Here is a 13,660-nt window from a genome sequence, read left to right as displayed (position 1 = left end):
ATGCATTGATTTGGCATTTAACGGAGTGCAATTGTTTATAATGTTTTTTATATACAGTGCACAAACTTGATTTGAATATCTTTTCTGCAGGTTGCATTTCCTAAAATAATATAATAGAGATTAAACTTTCTCACCATGTTCATGTTCATGACTAATCTTGGAAGGATTAGATTTTTACTGGTAAATTTCACTTTCACCTTACATACATAATAAACCTATGACAAATATTCCATTGATAACTGAAATTTATGCATAGAAAAAGTAAGAAAATGGCTGTTTGAGAGCATATTAGAGTTTGATTTAAGAATATGCATTTTGTGTGCTTTGATTTATATGATTTTGACAGATTGTGTTTTAATTGTATAAAACAAACTTTTTGAATCTCAACATATCCTATCTTTAAATAGTTATTGATTTAGCCCCCCATATTTTCTCGCATTTATGAAAAATTAAATAAATAAAAATAGAAAATAATGCTTAAAACTAACAATTTTGTGCAACTGTGAAAATTTAAATTGATAAACATTTTTAAAATGCTTAAACATAAACATCAGTATTCATTAAAAATATATTTTTAAAAATATGAATTCTGCTACACCTGTTCGCGATGATCAGTGTGGGTTAAACTGCTGCACATGCAAAGTTCCAATTGTTCGAAAACACTTTTAATTTGAACTCATATTTCCATCTAAAATACAAACCAGAAGTATTTATCCTGAGTCCTATATGATAAGGATTGCATATGGGTGTACATCAATAGTGGTTTTGCTTTAATTTTTAGAGTGTATTCTCTGTTCATCTCTATTCTCTAACTTTTCCCTTTTCCCTTCTGTTTAGGAATATTGCTATATACACTAATGCATTTTTCAAGCTCTGAGTCTTGCCCTAGTTTATCAGAAACAAAAGCATAGTCCCTGATCAGACCTTAAAGGTGGATAAACATGGACCAGTACCACCTCACTGATGAAAACTTCATCCAATCAGAGATGCATATTCCTGGATTTTCAGAGAGTCAAGGGCTGAACTGTAGTGACACTCTCAACCTTAAACTGTGTTCAGAGACAGGAGACATAATGTATACTGGTCTGAGCAGCCTAGATATAGATCCTAACCTTTCAGCTGCAGATATGGCTAATGACACTTTGGAGGACAATTTAGATGCACTGTCTTTGTATTCTGTGAAGGATTGTGATTTTGTTAAACTCTTTGATGAGTCTGACTTTGGCCCACAGCCTTCTTTGTGTGGTGAGTACATTGGAATCTCCTTTGGTTATAATTTTGCAGGGTTGTGACGAGGATGTCCTTTTACAGTTCAGTGTAACTACAATTCTTCAATAGTTTAATTTAGACGCTGAAGTAAATCTAGTGATAATCTCATTGTGGCAGGGACATTGGGTAACATTTTCAAATGACACTAAGGCCAAGTCTTCATTAAAAGGTAACGTTGAATCAAGATAGACAACTCCAGCTATTTTAATTACATAGCTGGAGTTGTTGTACCTTGTCTCGAGTTTCCACGCTGTCCCCCCCAGCCGAAGGTTCCCGTCAGCTCCCGTCAGCTTCCCTTACTTCTCACAGAAGCAGAAGTACCAGCCACTGAGGGATGAGGGCGCCCTCTGAGTTCGATGTAGCAAGTCTTAACTAGACTTGCTAAATTGAACTCCGGAAGATTGATCATGGCAGCAGCGATCTTCCATTTAGTGAAGACATGGCCTAAGTGACTAGCAACCAAAATCTAATTTTCAATTGCCTTTAGAAAATGAAACATAGGTTTCTTAGTTGCTTTTGAAAATTTTGCCAGTTGTCTTTATTTGTCTTGTAATTTGTCATGCAAATGTATAGCTCTATAGAAAATAGTTACTAGTAATAATTGTAATATTAACTATAATAGGACTATTTCACCTTAAAATTGTCCCGAGGCTGGGAATATATAGTGTTCAAATCACGTGCAACTTGCTCGCATGCTGCAAATGGAAAATTCAAAGAAATTACAAAGATAGATTTGCTAAATATGCTGATAACATCTACATTACAAGCTTTCACTGAAGCATAAAAGAGACATACTGTTTAATTCTTGGTTCTCTGGGAAATGGATTTAGCAGAATGAACTTTCTCCAAAATTTGCAATTAGAAATTAAAATGGGAATGTCTTTAGTAAAATATTGTTATTAAAAGAACAGGGTAGCATCACTGCTAATGCAAATCAGTGATCATGCAATAGCTTAACTTTGAAGACAGAAAAAATGAAAAGGTACAACTGGGAGTGTTCAAATAAGGGAATGATACAAGTTTTCTGATAAAATTTGGTGCATATCTTATTTAACTGATTAGGCCAGCTCATAGGAAAGAGGGTGATATATTCCAGAATTTCATTCTATTTCATAGGTAATGAATCTTAGATTTATGAAGACAGTATAAACTTGCTTAGGTCACAATAAAGGCAAAATAATTGAGAAAAGTCTCCTTTGTCCCTTTTTTTCCCAAAAGGGGGAAACCATTGTGGCAGAAATCAGCACACTTGACTCTACTCAAGAGATTTAGGATTAAAATATCAAGCCGCAACTAAGATGCATTGTCAGAGCTGTATGAGAACATAGGCCTGAACTAGGTGTTGCATATCACAGGTTACATTGTTAGACATAAAACTGATGCATCATGTTTATATTAGTTATCCTACCCTTTAACTAGGCTCCCAGCAAAAATATTAGGGTAATTAAAAAAGGGAAATCTAAGAAACCTTATATTTTTGGGGTAGCTAAATACTACACTGTGTGTAATCTAATGAGTATAACTTTCACCCTTTATTTAGAATTGGGGCTTCCAGTCCCAACAGCACCTAAAGAAGTTGAACAAGAAGGCAAGTCCCGTTCTGGTAGTACCAGGAAAGGGAAGCATCAGCACAGCTCTTCTCAAAACCCTGTCCTGGATTGCAGTCTCTGTGGGAAGGTGTTTAGCAGTGCCAGCTCTCTTAGCAAACATAACCTGACTCACAGCCAGGAACGGAAATACATCTGTAAAATCTGCAGCAAGGCTTTTAAACGGCAGGACCACCTGTATGTAGGCGTTTTACTAATATAAAGGCATAAAATTATTTTCAGTTTATGTTTAAAACAATTTGATAGTATCCACTTCAGTAGTATTTCATTTTCCTGTTTCATTTTGGGTGAGACGCAGAGTTACAGTGCTTGGTATTTTGTGTGGGTACTTGTCAGGTCAGCAGACCCCATCAAATTACATGACAAAACTATATCAATAGCAGAAGCAAGTTATATCTGGAATTTCTAGAACACATTGGTGCAGAAAGGGCCGCAAAGGGCCATATAAAACATAGTTCAGCTACAGAAGAATTGTTGAGTTTGTATTGTGCAGTAGCAACTAAGAGCCTTTTATTTTTCTTTCTGATCAGTGGTCCAGGGAAAAACTTACAGGTGTTGGAAGCACTTGTACTAGACAACCAACTGTGTGATTTTTAGCAACCAATATGTTGTGAACTACAGTAAAAGATTATTTTTTTTGTGCCATTTATAACTGGGATTCCATGCTTTCACATGCTATATAGCATTTGTTCTGATCTCTAGTGAGTCTTGACATATTGGACCTTCAATGGTCAATTCTGGTTTCTTGATGTAGCAGTACTGGTCCACTCTGTGCAAACCCTTTGTAGTTCTGTAGTCGCACTGCATATGTCAGGGCAGAATTTGACCCTCAAGATTTAATAAAACAGTAGAAGTGATAACTGAAATAGTTCAGAAGTGATTTAATTTCTGCAGGCCATTTTAAATATGAGTCTTCACATTTGTCTTTTGTCTTTTTACCTCAGGAGTGGACACATGCTAACACACCAGAAAACAAAGCCATTTATGTGTGTAGAACAGGGTTGCAATAAGAGTTACTGTGACCATCGTTCATTGCTTCGACATTATGAAATGCAACATGGCTTGTCTATATTGAAGGAGGCCACCTGTGATGAAGATGCCTGTAAAGTCTCATCACCTTCTCATGATGCATTTGTCCAAAATGGACAAGATGGCATGAGAATGGAGAAGCTGGCTGTACACTCCGAATCCAAATATCCAAATCCTGGCCTGCCCAATAGAGACCTTCTGAAATGCATTGTTAGCGTTGTAAATCAAAAGCTTCCATCAACTCCAGCATCTTCTACAGGGCAGTCAGAGGCTGACTTGAAAGGTTCCCTGCAGTCCTGCTCCTCTGCCTCTGATCAGGTTTCTTGCATCCCATCTAGCACGACTGCACTGTTTGAAGTGACAGGTGAGAACATGTTGAAGGAGCATTATCCTAGCCAAAAGAATGCCACCTCTTCCAATGTGTATGCCATAATAAATCCTGGTAATTTATCTGTGATCGCACCAGGAGAAAACATACTTACCAGTTTGACTGATACATCGCTGCTTTCAGAATCACAGTTTCCTTTAGAGACTACAGGGCTGGATTATTGGCCAAACAGCACTTTACCTTGTTTTCCATTATTTAGGGGTCAGAAGATTTCTGCAAACTCCTCCCATCAGTCAGGCAGTAATTTTCAGTGGATCAGAAACATGCCAGTTTGTACTAAAAGCAAAGGGAACAGTGTTTATATTACTGATAATCCATCTGTTACAGCTCAGAATATTTCAGGTGGATTTTCTGGACCTTCGCAAGTGTTCGACTCATTTTCACAGATGTATGAGTGTCCAGAGGCTGTGTCATTTGCACTTGTGAAGACCCAAGGAGAAATCTCAAGTGAAACAAAGCTCAGCAGTTTTGAGGAAACCTTTAGGCCAGCAAAAAGACAGGAATGTGACATTGATTCCTGTCACTGGCCAAATGTTCAGAAGCATAGTATGTTACAGAATGACACTAACCCACACTTCAGGCAGCTTTTCATGGAATCCTCAGTGAACCAAGAGCATATGCAAGTGCAGCAGCACCTACTCCAAATGTTCACCAAAACTCAGCACATTTTGTCCCACACTCAGGTGGTGGCTCCATCACAGCAAGCAACTTCTGAGGTGAAACAGACTGTAGAAAAACCACTCCAAAGTATTCTGCAACAGCAGCAGCAGATTGATGTGATTCATTCTCTTCTAGAGCGCACAGAGCATGAAGGGTCGCCTATGTTTATGCAAAAGACTTTGACCCAGTATCAGAAGGATGTGGCATCTGTTAGTGAGGAACAAGGCCATAAAGGAAGGCAGCAAGCAGCATTTACTTTGCAACCTTTTCACTCCCCATCAGACCCTGTTGTAAATTCAGACACTGTTTACTCTGCCAAGCAGACTAGACCCTTAAAAGGGTGTGTGGGGTTCAAAGATATTGCCAACTCCAGCCAACCTCAGCCTACAGTATGTGATAAAGCAATGGGAAACTCTACTTATCGGAAATCACGTCAGCGGGAAAATAACACTTCTGTATATAGCAACAAAGAGAAGAATGAAGAATTTTGCAAAGGAACAGGTGGCAAACTGCATTTCAGTACTGGTAGACCTCGCCGCTTGCCCAGTGTCCGCAAAGAGAAGCTAAAGTTTGACCTGTCTTGTTCAGCTTCTCCAAGTCAAGTAGCCATGGCTTCCTTTTCTTTACCTGGCACTTCATCCAGTCATGTGCCTGAAAAAACCCACAAACTCACCATTTTCAATAGGATTCAGGTATGTTCAAATCTTTTATTTTTAACGAAGAAAAAAAAACTTCTAATTTTTTAAACTAATAAACAGAAAACAGATGGCATCTTAGTGGTTAAAGCTGAGAATGAGGAGTCAGAAATCTTGGCTTTTCTTACAGCAAGTCACTAGGAGGTAGGTGTTTAATTCATTTGGGAGTTTTTGCATCTTTAGGTAGCTAAATAACTTTGTATATCTGTCTATCTGTATCTCAGATTCTCCATCTTTAAAACAAGGATAATGATACAGGTTGAAACTCTCTAGTCCGGCACTCTCTGGTCCAGTAACATCCATGGTCCTGCATGATTTTAGTTTGCTGGATGTCAGCTTATGATGGGTGTGGCCAAGTTTCCCGCGGCCAGCTGTGTAAAGTTTGTTTACAGCTACCAAGACTGGCTGTCAGTGTTCTGGACAATTATTTAGCTTTAATTTCCCCCCAAATATCTTCTATTAGCCATGCAAGCAGTGGAAGTGTTGGTAATGCCAGTACGCATTAGCATGGTTTTTATGTTTTATCTATTTATTCCTTGTGCCAATACAACACTAACACTTTATTATGAAAAGAGCTGATAAGTCGTAGCTAGGCATAGGCTTATATATGGTGCATCAGTACAGTCATGCATTGCAAGTATCATTCCATATATTTGTCTCGGCAAAATAAAATGAGACCCACTCACTACAGCAGGGTTACTCAACACACGACCCACGGGCCATTTGTTTGCGGCCCACAGTGTGGTTTGGGTTTATGCAGGGCTTAGCATGCGACCTGTAGGTGGGATGCTTTGAACATAGCCTCTGCTGGGAACACACTCCACAATGGTGAGTCAATATAATGGTCTTCTGTTGATATGTGTTTTAGTAGTTACATTCCTGGACTGTCATTGCTCATTATGTAACAGACAATAACAGAGTTTAAAGAGAAGCTAGATAATTTCATGAAGGTTACGTCCATAAAAGGCTATTAGCCAGGGGGTAGAAATGGTGTCCCTGGCCTCTCTTTGTCAGAAGCTGGTGAAGGATGGCAGGAGACAAATCGCTTGATCATTGTCTTCAGTCCACCCTCTGTGGGGCACCTGGTGCTGGCCACTGTCAGCAGACAGGCTACTGGGCTAGATGGACCTTTGGTCTGACCCAGTATGACCGTTCTTATGTTCTTATTAAAAGTTCTGTCATATGGGTGGAAATTGGGTAAATCTTGCATTTTATTAATATCAGCAAAACTGACTTAAATGGGCCTGCGTGTTATGTAGTCTTGCTTTAATCTTTGTATTCATGCCCATCAGTCTGAAAGAAGCAATTTGCATATATTGGCATGTATATGCAACCACACTTAAGTTGAGGCCCTCGGCATGTGCTGTGAGTATCATTGTGGCCCCCGGGGCTTCCAAAGTTGAGTAACCCTACACTACAGTATTGACCTCCTGTGGTTCGGCAAATTCTCTGGTTCAGTACCTGTGAGGTCTTGAGGGTGCTGGACTAGCGAGGTTCAACCTGAACCAACCTTTTCAGATTCTCCATCTTTAACATGGGGTTAATGATACTTACCAACCTTTGAAAAGTCCTGACATATTACTGGAGCAGTGACGCAAAGTGCCATTTTTTTAGCTGAGAAGTGGAATCACCATTGTAACTTTTGAGGTTAAAAACAAAATAAAACGAGCACGTAAATTTTCTTTACAAATGTTGGGGTGTAAATATATAGGGGAAATTATTTTAAAACTAAGACCTCCTTTACCAAACGTGTACAGAAGACTTCAGTTTGTAGTGGAAATACACATTTTAACAGGGCTGTACTGGTAGACTATGCTATAGTAATGTATTGCCAAGAGGAATCAAGTTGAAATCTGGTTCAGGATTGTGATGGGATTCTAATCAGCTCACCTGATAAGTTCTAATGTTACTGTGGTTGCAGAATAAACTTTTTTCCAGGCGAAAAACAGTACACCAGAACTGAAAAAAATTTAGTATTCCACAGAATAAATAAATAGTTTCACCATTACTGTTGATCTTGATGTCTTTGTCAAGATCATATTACTACATTATTTTAACATGTGGGAGAAAAGCTCATAATTCATTCAGTTCTTCTAGTGAATTATGTATTAGGCTTAGTCACTAATCATGAAGATATCTTTCAGTGCTCCCATGGGTTGCACAGAAATATTTCTTTACTTTTCATAAATCAAAAACAGTAAAGCTTGGTCTGACATCCTTCACACTTGGTAGTCTGACAAAAGCCTTATTTGTCAGTGTTGCTGTTTTGAAATTCAGCTTGAAGGATGTGATAAAGTGGGCCCAACATTCTTTTACACAGCACAACTATGTTTTTCTTTGCTTAAGAATAAAAATATGGGACGTTAGGCTGTGCTTTTAACCTGAGATCTGAAAATACTTTTTAATCCCCTTCACAAACATTTATAATTACCTCTGTTTGGGGGTTTAACATTATATCTGTTTTATAGATTGGAAAACTTAGGCACAGATATGTTACATGATGTATTAAGTTAGTTTCCAGTCTGAAATAGGACCTACAATTCCTAACTCTAGCCTTAGCTAATGGACTTCATTATCTCTTTGTGTTCCTTTGAGTGCATTTTATGAGCATTGACAGCTTTAGTGTCACTAAAAATATTTAGCATTTAGATGGCATTTTACATATTTCAGAGTGAATTAAAAGCATTAACTAATTAAGCCAGTGTTAGAGGTTTAAAATGACTTAACAAGATGGAGTCACACAGGATGCTTAGTAATGTAATACAAACCCTTTCAACTCGCTTCTTGAATCAACTTGAGCTCTAGCTTACTATATATTTGAGAGAGTTTGTGTGTTTGTCTATGAGTCTTTTTGTTCAGTAAATACTAAACTGTAAGAGCAAGGATCACCAAATTTTGTACAAATTTATCTTCCTCTTACAACTTAAAAACAAGTTAGTGGTTTGGCTGTGCCAGGACAATGGGATGTGACTGGAATTCGATTGTTTTGCATAAAACAGAAAGGGAACAATCTGGCAGGAGGGACAGTTGTACTGTAGAATGATCGAGGGGGACGACGACAAGGGACCAGAGGTGACCAGGGCAGCTATAAACGCATTAGTACAGCAGGGGGCAGAGTTGGAGAAAGAGACTGCTTTCTTCTATATATTGTAGAGAGTTTGTCTGTCTGTATGTCTGTTCATCCCCCAGCCGGGGGATATGCACCCCCCTCCCCTTCTATGCCTGCTGTAGCTGCAATAACCATGGAGAGGTGCTTCTCACTTGTCCCCAGCTGCTGCGGTGAGAGAGAGCCACGGTTGTCCTCTCTCTCCAAGGAAGCCTGCATTCTGAACCCCCATCCCCAGGTCCACCATAGAGTAATGATTAACAGAAAGAAAAACAAAAATTATTTCAGTTAAGGACCCAAGCAATGCCAGATAAATCTGTCTAGTCAGTAATAAAGCATTGGTAACATCAGACTGTTCAGTGAGCTGGGTGAAGTGCGCGAGTATAGTAAAGGACATATGTACAAATCGCTTTCTCAGTTGGGAATGACTGGTAATTAATTGCTTGCATAACCAGTGAGTGCAGAAGCTGAATAGTTATACATAGTGAACTTCTCACCCTTAGAAACAGTCCTTTCAGGTCAGATACAAGACACATTCGCTACGTCTACACTGGCTGCAAGTTCTTGCGCAAGAACACTGACGTTCTTATGTAAGAAATCAGTGCTTCTTGCGCAAGAACTATGACGCTCCCGCTCAGGAATAAGCACTCTTGCGCAAGTGTTCTTGCGCAAGAGGCCAATGTAGACAGGCAACATGAATTTCTTGCACAAGAAAGCCCGATGGCTAAAATGGCCATCGGAGCTTTCTTACGCAAGAGAGTGTCTCCACTGGCACGGATGCTTTTGCGCAAAAGCACATCTCTTGCGCAAAAGTACATGCCAGTGTAGACACTTTCTTGCGCAAATACTTTAATGCAAAAACTCTTGCGTTAAAAGTATTTGCACAAAATCTTGCCAATGTAGACGTAGTCATTGATGGAATGGGGTGTGGAAGCTCACATGAATGCCATCCATGCTGTACCTGTTCTGTGGCTGAATAGTTTTGAGTCTCAAGGTTTTGTGGAGAATCATTTCTTTGTTGTGTTCATTATTAGTTGCACTTCCTGTCCCATGCAGTTGGATAACAGTTCATCCTCATGAACTACTACTCTGATGGAGAGTTGTGATAACACAGAGAAACTGTCCACCAGATCATCAGGCATTAAAGGGAACCTTTTGGGTCTTATGCATCTTTTGACTAGGCTCTACAAGAGCTGCTGCTGTTTCTGCAGTCTGAAAGGTCACTTGTGCACAGAGATGACCTTTATTCAGACAATTCTCAATGGGCCTGTGACAGACTGCTGGCTAAGCCAGTGCTCTGCCACAGTAGCCTGGTTAAGGGGAAACAGCTGATCAAGCCCAGGCTGGCAGGGCTATCAGAAGCAGCTGTGGGGCTTACAGCAGGAGGGCTATATAAGGCAAAGGAAGGAAGACAGAGGGGAAGGAGGAGTAAGGAGCCAGGACATGGCTCAGTGTGCTTCTAGGTGGAGAGAGAGCGAGCAGTTGGCTGTCTGGATGGTAAATGTTGTAAATAGAAGGTGGTGGGAACCTACAATAAAGGCCCAGGTGTTTGCATCAGAAGGCTTGTGACTGTTTTGTGGACCAGCCCAAGGGGCCGGAGCAGGGACTCTGCTACAGGGCCATTCCATAATGTGGGTGCAAGTTCTGAACTGCCTCTGTGGTACCATTCCCCACTACGGTTACTAGATGATTTCAAAAAAATATTGGACACACTTGATCTCAGATGTGGGGGGGGGAGGAAGCTGACCGGGAGGGGAGTGGGGCTGGCCGGGAGGAGGTCGGGGGGAGTGGGGCTGGCCAGGGGAGATTGGGGGAGGAGGGGAAACGGCTGGCAGGAAGCAGGACTAGCTGGGAGGGGAGTGGGGGGAAGCAGGGCTGGCCAGGGGGGAACTGGCCGGCGGAGAGCGGGGCTGGCCGCGAGGGGAGGAGGGGGGACTGGCCAGGGGGGCTGGCCCGGGCGCACGCAGATCCTGGGGTGCTGCCCATCCCGTGCACGGTCCTGGTGGGGCGCACGGACGAGTCTGGCCCCAGGGATTCCATCCCGTCCTGGCCCCACCCCGCTTCTCTCTACTGTGTAGTTGTATACTGCCTGGCTAGTGGACACGTTCACACAGTGTGAGCATGTCCCAGCCAGGCAGTATGCAACTATGTACTGATACTCATGATAATAATAAAACTTACTTAATTAGAAAATACCGGACATTTATATGTCCGGTATTTTCTCAATTTGTTTCCCGGACAGAAAGCTCAAATACCAGACTGTCTGATTCAAAACCAGACACCTGGCAACCCTATTCCCCACCTTTCTCCTGGGACCCTGCAGAAGGCTTTCTGTACTCTGGCATCTGCCATTGCCATGGGAGGGGTGAGATGCTAGTTGGGACAGAAGAATATCAGCTCTAGGATACCTGCATAAGGTCCAGAAGCTATAGGAGCTCCTTGGAGTCTATATGGGACATCTTGCTTCCCTCCACAAATCCCTGCATGAGGCCACCAAGCACTTGGAGAGATTGGAAAGTTGGAAGAAAGTCTCCTCCCTCTCTGACATTCCTCTGCAGGAGGTTTTGTGCTGACAATTGCTCTCTCTTTTAGAGGGTCTTGTAATGGGAAGCATGTAACCTATGATACACAAACGGTATTGATTGGAATTCATGTGTTGTTTGTATAAGCACACAGAGGTTATGAGGATAAATTCATTAATCTTCGTATAGGCTTGGGGATCCCATTAAGAATATTTTAAACAATATAACTGCAAAGTGTTATTTTTACAAATGAAACAACTCAGACATTCTGTGTCTTGTTTCAAGATGGAATACTATATTGTAAGTTTCAATCTTGGACAGTATAACATCTGGTTTTGATTTTTTTAAACTGCAGGGTGGAAATATCTACAGCCTTAATAACGCAGTGAGGGAAGAAAACTTGTCAGCTGGATCAGCTGGATGGTAAGCAGGGTGCACTGTAGTCTTAACAGAGCTTCACATAAAATAGTGTGACAGTTTTTTATTTGTACATTTAGGTTTGGCTTCAAGTGTGGTTAGCAGTAAGTCCAAATGATGCATTTGTTCCCTTAGGGTTGGATTTTTACGTATCCTTTTTTTTTTTTGCTAGCTCTGGGATTATGCTAATTAATAGATGTTTGAATTAGAGCCACAAAGCTTTCGTAAAACTATTTTCAGACTCTAATCTATAAGCATGAAAGCTATATCGTAACTTATCTTAAGTATGACAGAGGGATAGTTGAGTGCAGTATTGAAGGTTATTACAAAGATGATAAAAACTGACCAGTCCTTTTCTTTTCACACATTTCCATAATGAATGAGGATTCGCAATAAAAGAATGAAAAGCAGATTTAAGATAAAATTAAAAGAGATTCACCACTGTGCAAAAAGAGCTTAATTGGATCTTAAGTTGAGCCCAGGTGTTGTGCTGAATTCTATCCACAATGAGTAGCCAGCCTTTGAAATGTATTGTAGGGGCAGAGAGGAAAGTACTGGATGGATAATTTTATGACCAGTAATTTATTTTATAGCAAGTTTGTGTCCTGGTCCTCTGTTGCTCCCTTTCCACTCCCTCTGTTCAGCTACTTAGAACTTATCTCTGTGGTAGCTGGGGTACTGGTTTAGAGAGCAGGGACTGCCCACCTGATATTCCATCTGCAAGCAAGCTGGGGTATATCTTCCTATGTGCCAGCCAGTAAAGTTGATTGTTTGTTGAATAAAGAAGTCAACTGTTCTCTGGAAGGGAGTGTCAAAGCCTACTTCTCCCTGGAAAAGAAGAGGAGGAATTGTGATTTTGGGTTCATTCCTGTGGTTCCTCGTTGGATGATGCAACTATGTGCTGCCCTGTGCTTAAGTCTGAACCTTTTTGACACTTCCTGTGGTATCCAGGGCTGTTATGCACCCTGCTACAACCAGCTCCTACTGTGAGGAAGCCTTGTCGGTACTCACCTGGACCCAGCTCCCTGCTTAAAAGCTGGCTCCCCATGATCACTGGTTCCCACCTACCTCCCCCCACCGCACTGTTGCCTCTGATACAGAGGCAGCAGCATGATGAGGGGCATACAGCTCTACGGGAGCCAGTATATGCGGAGAACTCCCACCTGTCATCCGCCCACTCCACTCGCACTGCTGTTCTCAGAGGCAGCAACATGGTGGGGAGGGGGAGGGATGCTGCATGTAACCATGTTACCTTCATTGGTTAACTATTTACATGTATACACTATCACATGCCTAGTTGAATTCAGTGAAGTTACACGAGTGTAGCTTGAGCAGAATATGGACTACTGATTTTATTCTTCTATAGACAGTGCATTGATTAATGTAATATGATCCTTTATTAAGACTGTTCGCATGGAACTGCACAAACAGCTGCCTTTCCTACAGTGCCACTAAGGGCACGTCTAAACTACATTCCTCTTCCGAAAGAGGAATGTAAATGAGCCTGATCAAAAATGCAAATGAAACGTGGATTTACAAATCTTGCACTTCATTTGCATAATCGTGTGTGAGCACTTTTTCGAAAAACGGTTTTCAGTTTTAAGCAGTTCCGGAAATTCATGCCAGTGTAGACACAACCTACAGGCAAATTCACTGGTAAAGATAAACAGTAAAAGAAGTTTATTGACTACAAAGATAGATTTAAGTGACTATAAATTAGGCAATTCATCAGAGTAGTTATCAAAATAAAATAAAATAAAAATGTATAATGTAAGCACACAACTCTATTAGACTAGGCAACAACTAGATCAAGCAGTTTTTCCTCACACTACTGAATATTGCAATCCATAGTACAGATTTCACCTTTGAAATTTGGACCAGTTCCCTCTGTTGGAGTGTTCAGAATGTCCTTATTGCTTGCAGCATGGTGAGGCAGGAGAAAGGCAAAGTATAGGCCCCTGTGTTTG

At 40.8% G+C, this 13,660-nt stretch overlaps 1 protein-coding gene across 1 annotated transcript in view; it reads left to right on the top strand.

Annotated features, from left to right (window-relative positions):
* ZNF541 (zinc finger protein 541) overlaps positions 1-13,660 on the top strand; it is a 48,782-nt gene that overhangs the window by 4,907 nt on the left and 30,215 nt on the right. The window contains exons 3-6 of the mRNA XM_075917981.2: positions 838-1,245; positions 2,810-3,053; positions 3,821-5,645; positions 11,632-11,699. Coding sequence (XP_075774096.1) covers positions 942-1,245; positions 2,810-3,053; positions 3,821-5,645; positions 11,632-11,699 — 2,441 coding nt within the window. The 5' untranslated portion in view covers positions 838-941. The remainder of the gene's footprint in view (positions 1-837; positions 1,246-2,809; positions 3,054-3,820; positions 5,646-11,631; positions 11,700-13,660) is intronic.

This window comes from Pelodiscus sinensis, chromosome 18 (genome assembly GCF_052426305.1).
Source record: "Pelodiscus sinensis isolate ZL-2025 chromosome 18, ASM5242630v1, whole genome shotgun sequence".
Classification (NCBI taxonomy): domain Eukaryota; kingdom Metazoa; phylum Chordata; order Testudines; family Trionychidae; genus Pelodiscus; species Pelodiscus sinensis.
The sequence above is the reverse complement of the archived record's forward strand: the minus strand, read 5'-3'. Positions and strand labels throughout refer to the sequence as shown.